The sequence below is a fragment of the Carlito syrichta genome, unplaced genomic scaffold, assembly GCF_000164805.1.
Source record: "Carlito syrichta isolate Samal-C Ts95f unplaced genomic scaffold, Tarsius_syrichta-2.0.1 Scaffold123624, whole genome shotgun sequence".
NCBI classification, from domain to species: Eukaryota; Metazoa; Chordata; class Mammalia; order Primates; family Tarsiidae; genus Carlito; species Carlito syrichta.
The window spans coordinates 7,725-25,560 of record NW_007067720.1 but is presented as its reverse complement, the minus strand read 5'-3'; the positions used below and the strand labels follow the sequence as shown (position 1 = coordinate 25,560).

Sequence of the window (17,836 nt, the reverse complement as noted above, 5' to 3'; positions counted from 1 at the left end):
ACGCCCCAGCCCCCCACCGCCCCCAAAGGGGCGAGCGACGCCAAGCTCTGCGCTCTCTACAAAGAGGCCGAGCTGCGCCTGAAGGGCAGCAGCAACACCACGGAGTGTGTACCCGTGCCCACCTCGGAGCACGTGGCCGAGATCGTGGGCAGGCAAGGTAAGCGGGCGCCGGGACCACTGCGAGGGACTGGAGTGGGGGGCACCCCGTCCCCAGCGCGGAAAGTTCATTGCTCCTCTCCTTGCCCGCCCCCGGTTCTGTCCCTTCCTCACAAAGGGGGACCCGCCCCCTACCCTGATTTCCAAGTGCCACAAAGTTCCCTGCTCCCCCTAGTCGGGACGGTTCTCCAGATCCTTCCTCCCCCAGGCTCAGCCCTTAGACAAAGAAATATCCTCGCACTGGGAGAGGGAAAGGGGAGGGGATCAGTCTCCCAATCCAGGGAGGCTGTCCGGAGGGGGTGTCCACTCCCGGTCAGAAAAACTGACGGAATGTGCAGAGTTACACAGGAGGCCCTACTCCGGCATCTGGTCGTGAATTGGGGAGGGGGTGCCCCCGGAACCCCCAGCCGACTGGAGTTACAGACTTTGGGGGAGACCTAGCCCGCGAAGCCAGACTGAGTATCTGTCTCTTTGTTGGGCTGAGTGTAGGAATGGAAGGGGGTGTGGCCCAGGGGAGGGTCCCAGCTTGGGGGAGAGATGGTGAGGGGGGCCGCAGGGAGGAGGGGGTCCTGTGGTTACCCACACACCAAAGTTGGGCCATCTGTGGGGTTTTGGAAGGGGTGTCTCCAAGGAAGTGCTGCGTCCTGGCGTGGACCTCTCCTTCTCCCTCTCTGGCTTTTGTTCTGGGTTGGCCACGGCCTGGGGCCCCGAGGCCTAGAGAGGGGTCTCTGGTAGTGATGGAGTTGGACAGGGCAGGAGAGGCTTGCTGGGGGGTGAGAAACCTTCACCTGGAAATTTGGCAGAGGGCATGTGTCTGAGTGCATGGGGAGGGGGGGTGTAGAATTAATCCAGTGTAGTATGTCTGATACCACACCCTCCTCTGCTCCAGCATCCCTGGGTAGGTGGGAGGGGGTGTTGGTGAGGGTCCAAATTGAGCAGACGGGATCTTGGGGATCCTACCCTCTCCCAGTTCCCCAAAGGGGAGTTTGGGGGGGACGGGATTTGGAAATGGCAGAGGGGCTGGGCTGGGGAGGTGTGGGGTGGGGGAGGAGTGGGGGAGGAGCTGTCCCACCGTGGGGAACAATAGCGGAGCTGCATTCCGGCTGGGAGTGAGGGAGGAGGCCGGCTCCCGGCGGGGACAAGGGGAGGCGGGCCGGGGGGGCCCCTGCTTCACATCCCACTTCATCCACCCAGAGTGCTGGCGGCGAGGGATTGCACCCGGAGAGCCAGAATGGAGGAGGGGAAGATGCCACTCCCCTGCACGGCCCTCACCCCTCTGGGGCACTCCATCTCTTGAGGTTTCTGGTTTGGAAAGTTGGATTCCCTCTTCTTGCCAGAAACTGGGGATCCGGAGCCCTGGAATTGGGTGGGGACAGACATTGCTATCTTTTTTTGGGTGTGGGGGTGGTCTTGGGAGGCCCCGGAATTTAATGGAGTCATTCCTTCCTCTTCTGCCTCTGCATCAGATGGCCCTGCCCCTCATAAAAGTAAGGGAATTTCTCCTCTTCAGAGGAGATAATCTTCCTCCTTATTCAAGAACATGGAAGTCCTCCCTCTTGTCTAACCTCTCTCCCCTTGCTGCAGTGTTAGTGCTCCTCTATTTGACCTCTAGGAAGGTGAAGCCCAGTGGGTCTTCCCTTCAAGGTACGCTTCTTCAAGATTGCAGAGCTCAGGAAGGGGCCCACTACCAGTTCTGCACCTCCAGGCTTCTGGCTTTTCTTCTTACTCTCATGCCCCGGCCTCTCATCCTCACCCCAACCGCAATCCCCAAGGATACCTAGCTCTCACTTAAGTTTGTGGACCCAGAACTTGAAGCCAGAACCCAGATGCCCATCAGATGACCTGTGAGCAGAAGTGACAGGAAAGGGGACTTCACTGTTCCTCAACCTTCCATGCCTCACAAATAGAACAATCATTCACTGATATTGAAGCAGCAAGGATGTGGGCTTGACAACAGGTAGGATTTTTTTTTTTTTTTTTTTTTTTTTGAGTTGGAGTCTCACTCTGTTACCCAGGCTGGAGTGCAGTGGCCGCTCCCGGCCACCGCAGCCTAGACCTGCTGGGCTCCGGTGATCCTTCCGCCTCAGCCTTCCAAGTAGCTGGAACTACAGGTGCACGCTACCACACCCGGCTAATTTTTTACTTATTATAGAAGAGATGAGGTCTCGCCAAGTTGCCCAGGTGGGTCTCGAACCCGTGGGCTCAGGCAATCCGCTCACCACGGCCTCCCAAAACACTGGGATTACAGGCTGAGCCACTGAGCCCGGCCTGGGTAGGACTTCTTAATTGCCAAGAGGTCTGAGGACCTGAGAAGGAGCAAATTACCCTGACTTATGTTCCTTAAAGATGAGGGGAGTGGCCCTGGACACACCCTGTCCACCACACACAAACACACATACACACACACAATTTGCTGCTAAGGTTGGAGAAAAAGCCATCTGGAGTAGAGGACGGAGGAAAAAAATGAGCTCACCTCAGGCTTGTGGGTGGAGGATTGAGCAGAGGCAGAAAAGCAGGACCTCTTGGTTTTGGATAGGTAGCGTGGTGGTCGAGCGAGAGAGGGAACAGTGAGTTGTGCCTGGAGACAGGTATGGACGGGAGCAAAAGTTGTGGGTATGTATAGGAATGTGCTGTGTGTGTGTACTGGGGAGGATGTGGATGAAGGTGGGATGGATGGAAGGCTTGGTGTGGACTTGGTGTGTATGTGAAGTGTATACTGGGCCAGCCTCACAAGTGTTGTATAGATAAAGGCATGCCGTGCATCATGGCTCTTAGTTACGTGTGTGGAAACTCACACACATGTGACATGTGTGCTTGTCTGACGGCTCTGAGTTTCTGAGGCTGTGTGTGAAGCTAGGGGCAGGGAGGAGCACGGCAGGAAAGGAGGGTGCTTGTCTTATCGGCCATTGAGGTCTGCAGCCTTAGAGCCAAGTAGCCATCCCAGCCTCCCTCACTCTACTCTCCCCTTCTCCCTCTTTGTCTCTCTTTGTCTGGCTTTTCTTCTTTCTCTTCCTGCCTCTCTTCCCAGCCTCCTAGCTTTAACCCACTGCTAATTCAGAGCAGGAGTATGGGTCCAAAATACCCTCTCCCCCATCCTACTCGGCCCCCATCTCATCTTAGCTCTCCTGTCCCCAGGGGACAAGAGTGACAGGGGGCTAGGTACTGCTCCCTCGCATCTCGATTTGGTTTTTCTTCATACTCCTCCTTTCCACTTGAAATTCAGATTCTCAGGCCCTTTTCAGTCCCCCACACTCCACTAGTTGCTGCAAACTCATTATGAATCTGAGATCCACTGAGAGAGACAGCTGGGTGGGAGGCAATGGGGGGGGTCATAAGGCAAACGGACGTCAGTGGTCCCTGAGTAGTTTGGAGGACCCTTTTAATGACTGAGGGTCAAATGAGCCGATTGTGAGGTTACTAAGCACATTGGGGCTCTGTGGAAAGATCGGGGTCAGTGACAGATTTGGGGAGGGGACAGTGATGAAGTGACTGGGGAGTTTGGGAGGAGCCAGAAATCAGTAGACAAACAGAGAGCACCAAATGTTGGGTGGGGGGGTTGTGAATGGATTTGAGGTTAGCAGCTTGTATGGGAGGGTCAAAGATCATTTGGGGGTTTCAAGGAGTAGATGGAGTTGGAGGGTCCTGAATGGAACTCCAGGGAAAGTTGGTATGTTTTGAAATCTGGGGTTGGGTAGAGTTGGGTAGATCTGACACCCGATGAGTGGATTGTTCAAGTCAGGGTGGACTGTGTGTCGCAGCGGCTGTTTCAAAGGGGAAACCGAAGGGTTCCCGGGAGGCTGGATATCCGGGTGAGGATCTGGAGCTTATTGGTCCCAGCACAAACCTTCTTGCCCTGTGAGTCTCTTTCTCTCTCCCCTTCCCCACCCTGTCTCAGGCTGCAAGATTAAGGCTCTCAGAGCCAAGACTAACACCTACATCAAGACGCCGGTGCGCGGCGAGGAGCCAGTGTTCATGGTGACGGGGCGGCGGGAGGATGTGGCCACAGCCCGGCGGGAAATCATCTCAGCAGCAGAGCACTTCTCCATGATCCGCGCCTCCCGCAACAAGTCAGGAGCTGCCTTTGGTGTGGCCCCTGCTCTGCCCGGCCAGGTGACCATCCGCGTGCGGGTGCCCTACCGCGTGGTGGGGCTGGTGGTGGGCCCCAAGGGGGCAACCATCAAGCGCATCCAGCAGCAGACCAACACGTACATTATCACACCAAGCCGGGACCGGGACCCAGTGTTCGAGATCACCGGGGCCCCGGGCAACGTGGAGCGCGCGCGCGAGGAGATCGAGACGCACATCGCGGTGCGCACGGGCAAGATTCTCGAGTATAACAATGAAAACGACTTCCTGGCGGGGAGCCCCGACGCGGCGCTTGACAGTCGCTACTCTGACGCCTGGAGGGTGCACCCGCCCGGCTGCAAGCCTCTCTCCACCTTCCGGCAGAACAGCTTGGGCTGCATCGGCGAGTGCGGTGTGGACTCGGGATTTGAGGCCCCACGCCTGGGCGAGCAGGGCGGCGACTTCGGCTACGGCGGGTACCTGTTTCCCGGCTATGGCGTGGGCAAGCAGGATGTGTACTACGGCGTGGCGGAGACAAGCCCCCCACTGTGGGCGGGCCAGGAGAACGCCACGCCCACCTCGGTGCTCTTCTCCTCGGCCTCCTCCTCCTCCTCCTCCTCCGCCAAGGCCCGCGCTGGGCCTCCGGGCGCGCATCGCTCCCCTGCCGCTTCCGCAGGGCCAGAGCTGGCCGGACTCCCGAGGCGCCCGCCAGGGGAGCCGCTTCAGGGCTTCTCTAAACTGGGCGGGGGCGGCCTGCGGAGCCCCGGCGGCGGGCGGGATTGCATGGTGTGCTTTGAAAGCGAAGTGACGGCCGCCCTCGTGCCCTGTGGACACAACCTGTTCTGCATGGAGTGTGCAGTTCGCATCTGCGAGAGGACGGACCCCGAGTGTCCGGTCTGCCACATCACAGCCACGCAAGCCATCCGAATATTCTCCTAAGCCCCCTGCCCCATGCCTCCTGGGCCCACTCTTCAGGGCCCCGCCCTGGACCTGTTTTACACTAGGGCCTTTTGGAAATCAGCTATTTGAGGGGCAAGGTGCTTAGAGATACTCGCTCGCTGGGAAGGGGGGAAGAGAGGCGGGGGTGGCTGGAGGGTGGGCCACTTTCAGAGCCTCTGGTCACCCTGTCCTGGAAAGACTGGGAGGGGGCCAGACTGAAGATTTTACTAGAGTTACAACTCTGATACCTCAACACACCCTTAAATATGGAAGCAGCTAAGAGAAACTTTTGTTTTGCCAGAGGTGGTAGCTAAGACATCCTGACCCCCTCCGCCCACCTTCCCAACGGTGTGCCACTCTCCCCCTTCCTCTGCGGAGGGGGTGGGGAAGAGGGAGAGGGAGAATGACCACCTGTACCTAGAGGTGCTCTTTCCAATCCCCAAGCCCTCTGATCCTGACCTGGGACCTGCTAACATGACCCTTTGGCACCCCGCCCCCATATCCTGTTTGGGAAACTGTTCCAACAGTCTTAGGGAGTTGGAGCCCTTTCAGAAGTTGGTTGATCTTCTGGGGAGAGGGGCAGAGAAGCATGTCCACCGCTTCAATTGAAAAAGGGCTCAGAAACCATCTGCCCCTCAAAGCTGGGCTGGAGGAAGCTGGAGGGGGAAGCCTCTGCCCCTCCAATCTTTCCCTTCACTCCTTTGTCTCTTGTTGACACCCCCCCACCCCCACTCTTTCCTGTCACTCCCAGTCCTGTCTTGCTTCTTCTCTTTGTCTCTTTCCCTCTCTCTCTCCCTCCTGCCCCTTCCAGTCCAGCTTTGGGAACACCATCCCCCTGGGGAGAGTAGGGGGAAGGATATTTTAGTGGTCTCCCCATTCCTCTCCAGGCATCTGGAGGGCCGCTCCCCCACCCCTCCAAAGAAACATCTCGAATTCTTGATGGAATGTATCCCCATCCTCAATGGAAATTTGAGGAGGGGACTAATACTGGGGTACGTAAAGGGTCACACCTCCACCTTCATCATCTATGGGCATTACATTGTGGGGGCAGTTCTTGGGATGTTCTGGTTATGGAAGGGGGCGGCCAGGGTCATGTGTCTGCTACTTCAAGGAGCAGGAAAGGGCCTGAGGCAGGAGGAGACGGTTGGAGGGACAGGAGGGACAGGAGGGATAGGACGGCAGCTCCTCCTCCCTGCAGTGCCCCACTCCCTGCACCTCTCTCAACCTGACCCAACCGTCATTGAATCCTTACTAGTGTACAAATCATGAAGTCTCTGTCCCACTCGTTGTGGTTGAGGAGAGGCCAGGTCTACAGAGAGGGATCAGCCCAGAGCAAAGCAGGATTAGGGTGCAGCAGGGCCCGTTCTGAAAATCATGCATGTTACAGGCCTTGCATCCCCCTTTGCTGCTTCCCTACTGCTCACTTGTGGCTGCCACCAGCCTCCCACCCTCCGGGTTCCGCTGGCCGGGCCAGGAGAAGATGGGGGATGGCAGTCCCAGGGGGTCCAGGAGATCCTTGTATATAACCAGGTGGGACTGTTCTGAGTAATCTGAGCGCTCAAAGCTCAGGAGTCCCTTTCTTCCTGGATGGAGAAGTGGTGCAGGGATGGAGGTGCAGAGGAGATTTCCTCCTCTCCTTCCTCCTGTGGTTAATTAACTCACCTCTCCTCAGCCTTCCCCTCCAGACCACCAGCCAGGGAGGGGAGAGGAAGGAGGTCACGGCCAAGAACGCTGGCCTGTGACAACTTCCCTCCTTCCCACCAATGTGAGCCATCCTGAGTTGTCTGTACAATAGAAACCAAACCAAATGGGCACCCTCGGTCGCCGGGGGTAGGTGGGGAGGGGGGTGGGAAGAAGGGATGTCTGTCTGTCGATTCCCCTCCCCCTCTCCACTCTTTACCCTCAAAGGCAGAAGACTGTTACACTAGGGGGCTCAACCAACTCAATCCCACCCTTACCAACTGAGCCAAACCTAGAAACAAACGCAAAACACACATAGCGAGAGACAAAATAGAGGAGAGAAAGCTTGAGAGGGAGTGAGACAGGCGACCAACACAGAGGAGAGAAAACAAAAATAGCAAAAAAAAAAAAAAGCAGTTCTTTATAATTTAATATTCTATTTTAATAAAGGCGTTTATTACCGTATAAATGTAGCAAAGAACCTGGGCTAATATGAAAAAAAGACTTTTTATTAGGTAATTTATTATATGAAAAGGATATTTTATTTTATGATAAAGTGATCCTTAAAAAAATAAAAAAACTTTAGAAGGTTTAGAATATATGTAGGGAGAGAAGAAGAAAAAAATACATTTGTATTCAGAGTTAAATCTTAAAAAAAAGTGTTTTTAATATATGTTCGGGTTTACGTTGCTTTTTTCCCCCACTTTTTTTTGGGGAGGAATGTCATTTGCTTTTCTTGGGGGAGCATCCTGGGATGGATGGTGCAGAGAGGGGCTGGGGGAACCTGGTCCCTTGTGGGGCCCCCGCAAGTAGATTGGATTTCACTTCGTGGGCTCCCCCTCCCCTCTCCCCTCCCCCTCTGGGGAGCCGGCAGAGCCAAACAAAGAAAGGGATTAACCAGAAAGGAAGAAGCTGTAGGACTATGAACTGAGGATCCTGGGGTGTCCCCCCTTTCCCCTGCTCTGTCCCAGGGGCAAGTGGGGAGGGGAAATCTGGAGTTGAGGCCTAGCAGGCCTACAGGAACCCTCAGAGAGGTGTGAGATTTAAGAGAAATAGATTTTTTTTTAACCAAAAACGAGAGAGAAAGAGAGAAGAAAAAGAAAGAGAAACCGAGGGGTTTAAAAGAAAAGAATACTACAAAATAATAATTATTAATAATAATAATTCAAATTTATTTCATATAATCCTAGAGAAAGAAAGAAAGAATTACTAGTTACTTAGTAGATGATATTCAGATAGCTTAAAGTTTAGTAGCATTGAGGGCCCCTGGGCCCAGTAGAATGTATAAAAGTCGTAACGAAAAGATAGAGGAGGGAAGTGGCCGAGTGCACCCTGAGTCTCCCATCTCTAGATGTCAGGGTTGGAGCAGTTTGCTAGTTCAGACTGGGAGCTTCCGGTCTGCCGGGGTTGATCCTGAGAATCCTTGGATTTTTAAATTGTAGGACAAACAGATGAGGGACTCGGCTCCCAGGGTCTTTGGAAGGACAGATACTGGTCATCTCAGTCAGATGGGGGTCGCGCTGGGGGCAGCAAAGGAAGCTGAGCACATTCACCTGTAGCACCCCCGGCACCTGGGGGGCCCGGCCATCCCTCCATCTCTGTCGGGCAGCCCGCCCTGACTCCAAAGTGGTATGTCCTCTCCTGGGGCTCTCAGGGAGAATGGAGACTGCTGGACTCAAACCCTCCCAAGCCAGCTTCTCCCAGGCCTAACTGAGGAAGTTCTTGAAGCGTAACCTCAGTCCACTTCACTATAGATTGAAGAGCCTGGAAAGTCATTCCACAAACAGACCCACATACGCACACTTCTCACCTTCAGAGCTTCAAGAGCCCTGAGGGGATCAGTCCCCCACCCCATTCCCATCCAACACTCCACTTAACTTTGACCTCCATGGCAGCAGTAGCGCTAACAACCGCAGAATTTGTTCTTTAAAGCTGTGTGGTGCTTTGCCAGTTTGCAAGGTGCTTTCTTAAGTTAGATTCCATGAAGGACTGTGGTCCTCCCCCCAGTCTCCCCTAATGGGGTGGAGTGGAGACTCTGTCCTTGAAGGCCTGGGAGAACAGGGCCCCCAAGGGTACAGGCAAGGGAAGGGCATAGGGACCTTGGGTGACCCCAACCCTAACCCTCTCTGCTCCAACCCCCCTCTATCTGCATAAGTGTTCAGGTAGAGGTCATCATCCACTGTGCCCTGCCTGGTAGCACAGTGCCCTCTCCACAGAAAATTGGGGAGCCTGGCTTTTGCATGTGAGAAATCAATGTTTTTTTTTTTAAAAGCACTTGCCTTCTACCAACCCCAGCTTGCAATCAGATTGGGCCTTTCCCTCCTCTCCAAGCGGGTGGGAGGGCCCCTGGCTCTCCTCTGGACAAAGAGCCTACTCCTTACACCAATTACTCTGCCATGCCCCCTACCCTCTGGCCCTAGACCCCAAACACATCTCCCTCTCCCCAACTTACTCTTCTCGCCCCACCTAAAGACATTTCCCCCTGCTCTTTTTGTCCTAAAACCCCCGCTAGTTTGGGATGGTAGTGTCTGGGGTGGGGAGGGCCTCCCCTTCCCCACGGGTGGGGAAGGGGGGGTGGGTGGAGACAGCCCTGGGGCAGGGGGGATGGTCTCTCCACTGTAGAAAGTAGAGTAGGATTGTGGTCAGACTTAATTTGAGGCATCTAGTGAAGACACATACAAACCACCAAGAAAAAAGATTTCAAAAGCAAAATAAAGGCGGGAAACAAAACGGACCCATGCATAATCAAGTCAAAGTGAAGTTGCACAAAATGCAGAGAAACCAAGAAGGGGGAGGGTTAATGTATTAAATGTGCTATTAAGAACTTAATTTTATTAAAAGTATTATTACTTAAGACTCTGTCTTCTTGTTCTGCATGTGAGTGACCATCCTGGGCTGAGTGGGAGGATCTACAAAGGAATGATAGCTTGGGGTCTGCTCCAGTGTAACTCTAGGCTTCCCAACATGCTTTGCAGACAGTGGGTGCTTCCAGAGTTCTTGACCCTCCTCAGCAGTTCATGGCTCCCTCCTTCAGTCTTCAAGCTCTCCTTCCCTGCCTTTTCTCTCCACTCCCCTCTCTTCCTCAGAGGCACAGTCAGGCCTTCCACCCTGCCCTGGAGAACAGGGGAAAGTGAGGGAGGGTGATGAGACCTTGCCGGCACAGCCATTTCCTAGGCTCCCTGGAGATGGGCAGAGAGCTGAGACAGACCCTCCATTTCCCCTCAGCTTCACTCTGTCCTTCTCTGGGGTCAAGAAGAAGACTGGAGGGAGGGCTTGAGCCTCCCTCCTCCCAGGCTTAAAATGCCTCCCCAGCACACCCAGGGCTGGCCCTGACTCCCCCTCTCCTTGCGCCTCCCCTGCCTCCTTCCCTCGCCCCTGGCATTGGAGTGACCTCAGTTATTGGCACCAGGGCCCTGGGCACCAGATGGTGCCCGCTGATGGTTTCCTTTGTCTCGCCTTCCAGATACCCCCTCCCCTCCACATTGTGCTCCCTCCCACACCTGCCCTGGGGTTGGCAGTGGGAAAAGCGGGCACCTCCCATCCCCTTGGCACTGTCCCCAGACCACAGGACTCCAGAGGCAGCTGGCCCTCAGGGGCAGTGGGTATGGCGGGGAAGACAGAGGCAGAGGGGAGGGGACAGGGACTCGGAGGAGAGGCTGAAGTTGAAGGGAGGAGTTGAAGGGAGGCGGGGACAAGGAATAGAGGGAGGAACAGACGGGAGGCAGCAGGTTGCCCAGGCGTTGATACAAAATACAGCTTTATTTGAGGGCCCCAGTCTGTGAGGGGTGGACAGATAATAGTGATATGGATGCTGGGGCATGAAGACTTTAGGGCTCTGGGGGACTGAGAACAGAGAACTGGACACTCTGACCTCTGGAACCAATGGGTAGGGAAAAGTCCTGGAGCTAGGGTGGAGTTGAGGGACACCAGAAAGCCAGTGGGAGCAGGTAGGTGGTGGCCAGGGTCACAGGCTGATGCAACAGGCCCTCTTCTCCCCAGGGCCAGGCTCCTGCCCAGCCTGGGCACTGCCCAGAGTGATGGCATTAGATCGAGTGCTGTTCTGTCTCTGCTTGGACACCTTCGCAAAGATCTCTGAGAGGGGAGAGAGCAGTGGTCAGGCTGGAAGGAGACTTAGAACCCCATTCCTCCCACCGCCCCTGCAGGACTGCATGCCCTTCTGAGCACTGGGGGTGGTGGCACTTGCAGGTTTTGCAGGACAGAAGTAGAGTGTGGGCACCTGGGTCTCTTCCACTTACCTGGGTGGAAAAAGAACAAGACTCAGCCCCCGGGAGGTGTTGCCTTCCCTAAGCTCCAGGCTGAATGGGAGCACTGGGGAAAGACTGGGCGGGATGGGCAGTGATGCCAAGGGCCCATAGAGGAGGTGAGGAACCGGCTGGGGTGAGAGCTGGGTATCCTATTGCTACCTGTAGAAGCCACAGGGGTGGAGTGGGGGGGTGCCAGGTGGAGGCAGCCTCTAACCTTTGAGGACAGTTTCAAAGGCTAGTTCAACATTGGTGGAGTCCAGGGCTGAGGTCTCCAGGAAGAGCAGCCCATTGTTTTCTGCCAGGAAGGGAAATGCACCATTAATTACGGAGGTCCAAAGTAATAATACAAATATTTACTTAATGTTTACTATGTACATTTATGTGGTAAACCCTTGGCATATAGCAGCTCATTTAATCCCTAAAACAACTTGTGAAGTAGGTTCAGTTAGGAAGCTGAAATCCAGACACACAAAGAGAATGAATAAGGAACTTGTTCCATGTCTCACATCTAGTATCTGGCCAAGAGGAATAGGGAGGCTGGGCTATGGGACTCCAGAGGCTGCATCCTTTATTACCATATCATGATGCCTTTGAACTCAAAACCTCTTGGGCAAGTGTGACTGCAGATGGTCCAGCTCAGTCTCTACACAGGATCTTTTTTTTTTTTTTTTTTTGAGTTGGAGTCTCACTCTGTCACCCAGACTGGATTGCAGTAGTATGCTCCTGGCCACCACAGCCTTGACCTGCTGGACTCTGGTGATCCTTCTGCCTCAGCTTTCCAAGTAGCCGGAACTACTGGCATACACTACCACGCCCAGCTAATTTTTGATTTATTGTAGAGATAAGGTCTCGCCAAGCTGCCCGGGCTGGTCTCAAACCCACGGGCTCAGGCAATTCATTCACATCGGCCTCCCAAAGTGCTGGGATTACAGACTGAGCTACCAAGCCTGGCTCTACACAGGATCTTTGAACAATTAGGGTAATGCTGTCTGAAAACCAACAAATGTGTCAGGGTCAGTGGTTCAGGCCTATAATCCCAGCACTTTGGGAGGCCAATGCAGGAGGACTGCTTGAGCCCAGGAGTTCAAGACCAGCCCAGGTAACGTAGCAAGACCTCATCTCTACAAAAAATAAAAAAATTAGTGGGCAGGGGAAGAAGGAAGCACAAAAAGGGGGTTAGGGTTAAGGAATTACCTGTTGAGTACAATGTTCACTATCTGGGGGATTGGGCCACATGAGACCCAATTGCCACCATTACACAATATGTCCATATAAGAAACATACACGTGTATCCCATGAATCTAAAATAAAAATGGAAAAAAATATTAGCTGGAGCCAGGCTCGGTGACTCAGCCTGTAATCCCGCACTTTGGGAGGCTGAGGTGAGTGAATTGCCTGAGCCTGTGGGTTCCAGACCCGCCTGGGCAGCTTGGCGAGACCTCATCTCCACAATAAATCAAAAATTAGCCGGGCGTGGTAGCACGGACCTGTAGTTCCAGCTACTTGGAAGGCTGAGGCAGAAGGATCGCCGGAGCCCAGCAGGTCGAGGCTGCTGTGGCCGGGAGTGGCCACTGCACTCCAGTCTGGGTGACAGAGTGAGACTCTGACTCAAAAAAAAAAAAAAAAAATTAGCTGGGCATGGTGGAGTACGCCTGCAGTCCCAGCTGCTTGGGAGACTGAGGCGGAAGGATTGCCTGAGTCCAGGAGGCTGAGGCTGTGATGAGCTGTGATTGTGCCACTGCACTCCAGCCTGGGCAACAGAGTGAGACCCCAGCTCAAAAAATAAAACAGTAAATCAACTATGAATAATTGCCAATGAAGACAATCTCAGGACAAGTGGTGGGACATCACGGGAGACACAGGAAGTCCTGAGGAAGAGGGGAAGGAGGTAGAGGACTATATGAAGAAGGCCAGTCTGGGGCCCTGGGAGCAGGAGCAGAGACTGGGGAGATTGGAACTATGGGTTGGGCAGGCTTGGAGGAGTCAGCCAGGGTAGTGATGGGCTCTCACCGGCAAACATGCGGGCCTCTTCAGTGGGCACCTCCCGGGCCTGGCTCAGGTCACTCTTGTTACCCACGAGCATGACGACGATGGTGGCTTCGGCATGGTCGTAGAGCTCCTTCAGCCAGCGCTCCACCACAGCGTAGGTCTGGTGCTTGGTTAGGTCAAAGACCAGGAGAGCCCCCACTGCGCCACGGTAATACCTGCGTGGGAGTGGGCAGGATGAACAGAGACAAAATCAGGGGCGTTGAGCCCCACATCGGAGCAGAGTCATCAAGCCAAGGAGCCCAATATCAGAGTGCCAGAGATCAGGAAATATGGAGACCGGAGTCCAGAGACCCAAAGCTCAACAGGGCAGCCCAAGGCTCCTGTTCCCTCCAGGGCCACTGGACTGGGAGCCTCTGAAGCGTCACCTCCCTGCTTAAACTCTCCACTGAGCTAGGCGTGGTGGTTCACGCCTCTAATCCCAGCACTTTGGGAGGCTGAGGCAAAAGGATTGCCTGAGTCCAGGGGTTCCAGACTCCAGAGTTGGAGTCTTACTCTGTCACCCAGGCTGGAGTGCAGTGGCACGCTCATAGCCACCACAGCCTCGACCTACTGGGCTCAGGTGATTCTTCTGCCTCAGCCTTCCAAGTAGCTGGAACCACAGGCTGGATCATTTTTTTATTTATTGTAGAGACGAGGTCTTGCCATGTTATTCAGGCTGGTCTCAAACCTCTGGACTCAGGCAATTCTCTCGCCTCAGCCTCTCAAAGTGCTGGGATTACAGGCATGAGCCACATGCCCAGCAAATGTCCATCTCTTTTGGCAGTCCCTGGTCTGACCATTCCAAGTATCCCTGCAAACATTCAGCTCCCCCTTGGAGTTGAATGGAACATCTTCAGACTGGTGATATCAATGATTCCCAATGTATTGATGCCTCAAGTGAGGCTCATAAGAGGTCGGGTGGGCCGGGTGTGATCCCAGCACTTTGGGAGGCTGAGGTGAGAGGATTGCCTGAGCCTGGGGGTTTGAGACCAGCCTGGGCAACTTGGTGAGTCTTCGTCTCTACCATAAATCACAAAAATCAGCTGGGCATAGTGGCATGCATCTGTAGTTCCAGCTACCTGGAAGGCTGAGGAGGAAGGATCTGAGTCCAGCAGATCAAGGCTGTAGTGGCCATGAGCATGCCACTGCACTCCAGCCTGAGCAACAGAGTGAGACTTCAACTCAAAAAAAATAAAAAGAAGTCAGGTGATGAGGAATGATGAGTGTGTGTGGACTTGGCAAGTATGTGTGACAGAAGCCCCTGACTCTTGCTTTCTGCCTGCTGGCAGGTGCTATATCCCCCATCCCACACACACACAGACTTGGGCTTCACACTGGTAATCAGATGTGGTATCAGATGCGAGACCCAACCCTTGACATTTGTGGTTAGCTGAAGGCTGCCGAGTGCAGGGCACTGTATGGACATGAGGGGGGGCTCTCAATCTACACAGCCTGCCCCCTCCACCCTGATTTTGTGGTCCTTTAAGCGTCACATAGAATGCCACATATAAAGTACCTTGTCCCTTCCTGGGTTCATAGAAAAGGCCTAGCAAGCAGTGGCAATGATTCTTATTTCAGTCCCACTGGTCAGTATGAGTAGATTCTATAGTACTAAATCCTGCTGCCTGTCTCTCCTGTGATCCCCCGGGAACACAGTGCCCAGTCCTCTTGCTGCCTCCTCCTCCCCTCCTCCAGAGGTGTTCCCTGACTTCCCCAGGATTCCCACCACCCAGCCGCCCCCCAGGCCCGGGCTCACGCCGAGGTGATGGCTCGGTACCGCTCCAGGCCTGCTGTGTCCCAGATCTGAGCCTTGACAGCGGCGGTGCCCAGCATCACAGTGCGGGTGGAGAACTCGACCCCGATGGTGGTGCGGCTGTCGTGGCTGAACTCGTTGCGTGTGAATCGGGACAGCAGATTGGTCTTCCCCACTCCTGATTCGCCGATCAGTACCACTGAAGGAGCGGAGAGACAAGGGTTGAGCCCCTGAGCAGAGTGACTCTGAGCCCACCTGCACTTGGAGGGTCTGTCATTCAGAAAAGGCGAACTGAGCTCAGAAAACAGGAGGAAGCTGGGTCTTCTGGCAGAGACTGAAGCCTGCAACTCTGCATAATGCATCTGTCCTGGTGGGCAGAAGGACCAAGGGCTTAAAGTAAGCAATGGGGCTTTAAAAGTTATAGCCTGAGCCGGGCTTGGTGGCTCAGCCTGTAATCCCATGCCTTTGGGAGGCTGAGATGAGTGGATTGCCTGAGCCCGTGGGTTCGAGACCCACCTGGGCAAGTTGGCGAGACCGCATCTCTACAATAAATCAAAATTAGCCGGGCGTGGTAGCGCGCACCTGTAGTTCCAGCTACTTGGAAGGCTGAGGCGGAAGGATCGCCGGAGCCCAGCAGGTCAGGGCTGTGGTGGCCAGAAGCGACCACTGCCCTCCAGTCTGGGTGACAGAGTGAAACTCCAACTCAAAAAAAAAAAAAAGTTATAGCCTGGTTTGTTGAGACTATGTTGCACAGTCAGCCTGCATTTCTGGTGATGGAGCGATGTCTGTGGGCTATTGATGACTGCCATGTGCAAAGGTTGGTGGTGTGGGTGACTGTGGACAGCAATGACAAGAGTTCTGGGGGACTAGGGAATATGAGGACATTGTGCTTAGCTCTCACTATATGAGCAGGAAGGACATGTGGGAGGCTTGGTACGTGTGTTTGCACAGGGAGCCGAAGTGTGAATAGAAGTGTGGATGAGGAGAAAGTTTGGCAGTTGACACATCCATGGGTAAGAGGAAGGTATGCGTGCTCATGTGGTGTGTATGAGAAGTTAGGTTCTAGTCGGGATGGTGGCTCCCACCAGTAATGTTAGCACTTTAGGAGGTGGAGGTAGGAGGATCTCTTGAGGCCAGGAGTTTGAGATCAGCCTAGGCAACATAGCGAAACCTCGCCTCTACAAAAAATAAAAAAATTAGCCAGGCTTGGTGATGCTGGTGGTGCACACCTATAGTCCCAACTGCTCAGGAGGCTGAGGCAAGAGGATCATTTGAGCCCAGGAAGTAGAGCTGTGATGGCATCAATGTACTCCAGCCTGAGAGACAGAGTGAGACATTGCCTGAACCTGCAGGTTCGAGACCCGCCTGGGCAACTTGGTGAGACCTCATCTCTACAACAAATCAAAAAATTAGCCAGGTGTGGTAGTGCGCGCCTGTATTTCCAGCTACTTGGAAGGCTGAGGTTGAAGGATCGCCAGAGCCCAGCAGGTCAAGGCTGCAGTGGCTGGGAGCAGCCGCTACACTCCAGTCTGGGCGACAGAGTGAGACAAAAAAAACCCCAAAAAACAAAGACGGTTTCAGCTGTGTTTAAACAGTGACAGTCCTGCATGGTTAAGAGCATGGGCTTGGTAGGGCGCAGTGGCTCACGCCTATAATCCCAGCACTTTGAGAGGCCAAAGTGAGAGGATTGCCTGAGCCCACAGGTTCAAGACCAGTGTGGGCAACCTGGCGAGACCCTGTCTCCACAATAAATCAAAAAATTAGCCAGGTGTGGTGGTGTGTGCCTGTAGTCCCAGCTACTTAGAAGGCTGAGGCAGAAGGATTGCATGAGCCCAACAAGTTGAGGTTGCAGTGGCTGTGAGTGTGCAACCGCACTCCAGCTTGGGTGACAGAGTGAAACTCCAACTCAAAAAAAAAAAAAGAGAGCATTGACTGAGGCCGGGCACAGCCTGTAGTCCCAGCACTTTAGGAGGTGGAGGCGAGAGGATTGCCTGAGTCTGCCTGTTCGAGACCAGCCTGGGCAACATGGCAAGACCTTGCCTCTATAATAAATTTTAAAAATTAGCCAGGCATGGTGGCACACACCTGTTCTAGTTACTTGGAAGGCTGAGGTGGAAGAATCACCTGAGCCTAGCGGGTCAAGTCTGTGGTTGCTGTGAGCACGCCATTGCCTGGGTGACAAAGTAAGACTCCGACTCAAAAAAAGAGTATGGACTGGGTGTTGGAGTAGCTCTGTTGTCTTTTAGCAAGTTATTTAATCTCTGTGAACCTTCCTTTTTGTATGAAAAAGGCAAAAACTGCTTGGCACAGTGGCTCATGCCTATAATCCCAGCAGTTTCGGAGGCTGAGGTGAGAGGATTGCCTAAGTCCAGGGATATGAGACCAGCCTGCACAACTTGGCCAGACCTCATCTCTACAATAAATAAAAAAATTAGGTGGGCACAGTGGTGCATGCCTGTAGTTCTAGCTTGGAACTTGGAAGGTTGGAAGGCTGAGGTGGAAGGATCACCTGAGCCCCGTAGGTCAAGGCTGCAGTGGCCATGAGCGTGCCACTACACTCCAGCCTGGGCGACAGAGTGAGACTCCAACTTACAGAAAAAAGAAAAAGAAAAAGGGAAACCTTTAGTATCTACTTTATGGTTTTTTATAAGAAGTAAATGAGATATTGACCAGGATATAGTAAGTGTATAAAATTGTAAGTTTGGCCATGGTGCCTCAACCCTGTAATCCCAGAGATTTGGGAGGCTGAGGTGGGAGGACACTTGAGTTCAAGACTAGCCTGGGGAACATAGCGAGACCTCCATCTCTCTTTTTTTTTTTTTTGAGTTGGAGTCTTACTCTGCAGTAAGGCCACTGCAGCCTCGACCTGCTGGGCTCCAGCGATCCTTCCACCTCAACCTTCCAAGTAGCTGGAACTACAGGCGCGTGCTACCACACCCAGCTAATTTTT

General features: G+C 53.9%; 2 protein-coding genes across 2 annotated transcripts in view; one reads left to right on the top strand and one right to left on the bottom strand.

The window, feature by feature from the left end:
- The first annotated feature begins 6 nt into the window (after window positions 1-6).
- On the top strand, window positions 7-5,238 carry MEX3A (mex-3 RNA binding family member A). The gene is made up of 2 exons (XM_008048470.2): window positions 7-157; window positions 4,052-5,238. Exon 2 carries the CDS (start codon window positions 4,129-4,131, stop codon window positions 5,158-5,160), a length of 1,032 nt encoding a protein of 343 aa, XP_008046661.2. The 5' UTR covers window positions 7-157; window positions 4,052-4,128; the 3' UTR covers window positions 5,161-5,238.
- A 5,335-nt stretch (window positions 5,239-10,573) lies between these two features.
- Window positions 10,574-17,836, bottom strand: part of RAB25 (RAB25, member RAS oncogene family) — a 10,499-nt gene continuing 3,236 nt past the window's right edge. The window contains exons 2-5 of the mRNA XM_008048469.2: window positions 14,890-15,085; window positions 13,116-13,309; window positions 11,320-11,400; window positions 10,574-10,932 (exon numbers count right to left, since the gene is read on the bottom strand). Coding sequence (XP_008046660.1) covers window positions 10,805-10,932; window positions 11,320-11,400; window positions 13,116-13,309; window positions 14,890-15,085 — 599 coding nt within the window. The 3' untranslated portion in view covers window positions 10,574-10,804. The remainder of the gene's footprint in view (window positions 10,933-11,319; window positions 11,401-13,115; window positions 13,310-14,889; window positions 15,086-17,836) is intronic.

What these genes read in the sequence shown, in the direction of transcription:
- MEX3A (XM_008048470.2), top strand. Translation starts at nt 4,129, where the DNA reads ATGGTGACGGGGCGGCGGGAGGATGTGGCCACAGCCCGGCGGGAAATC.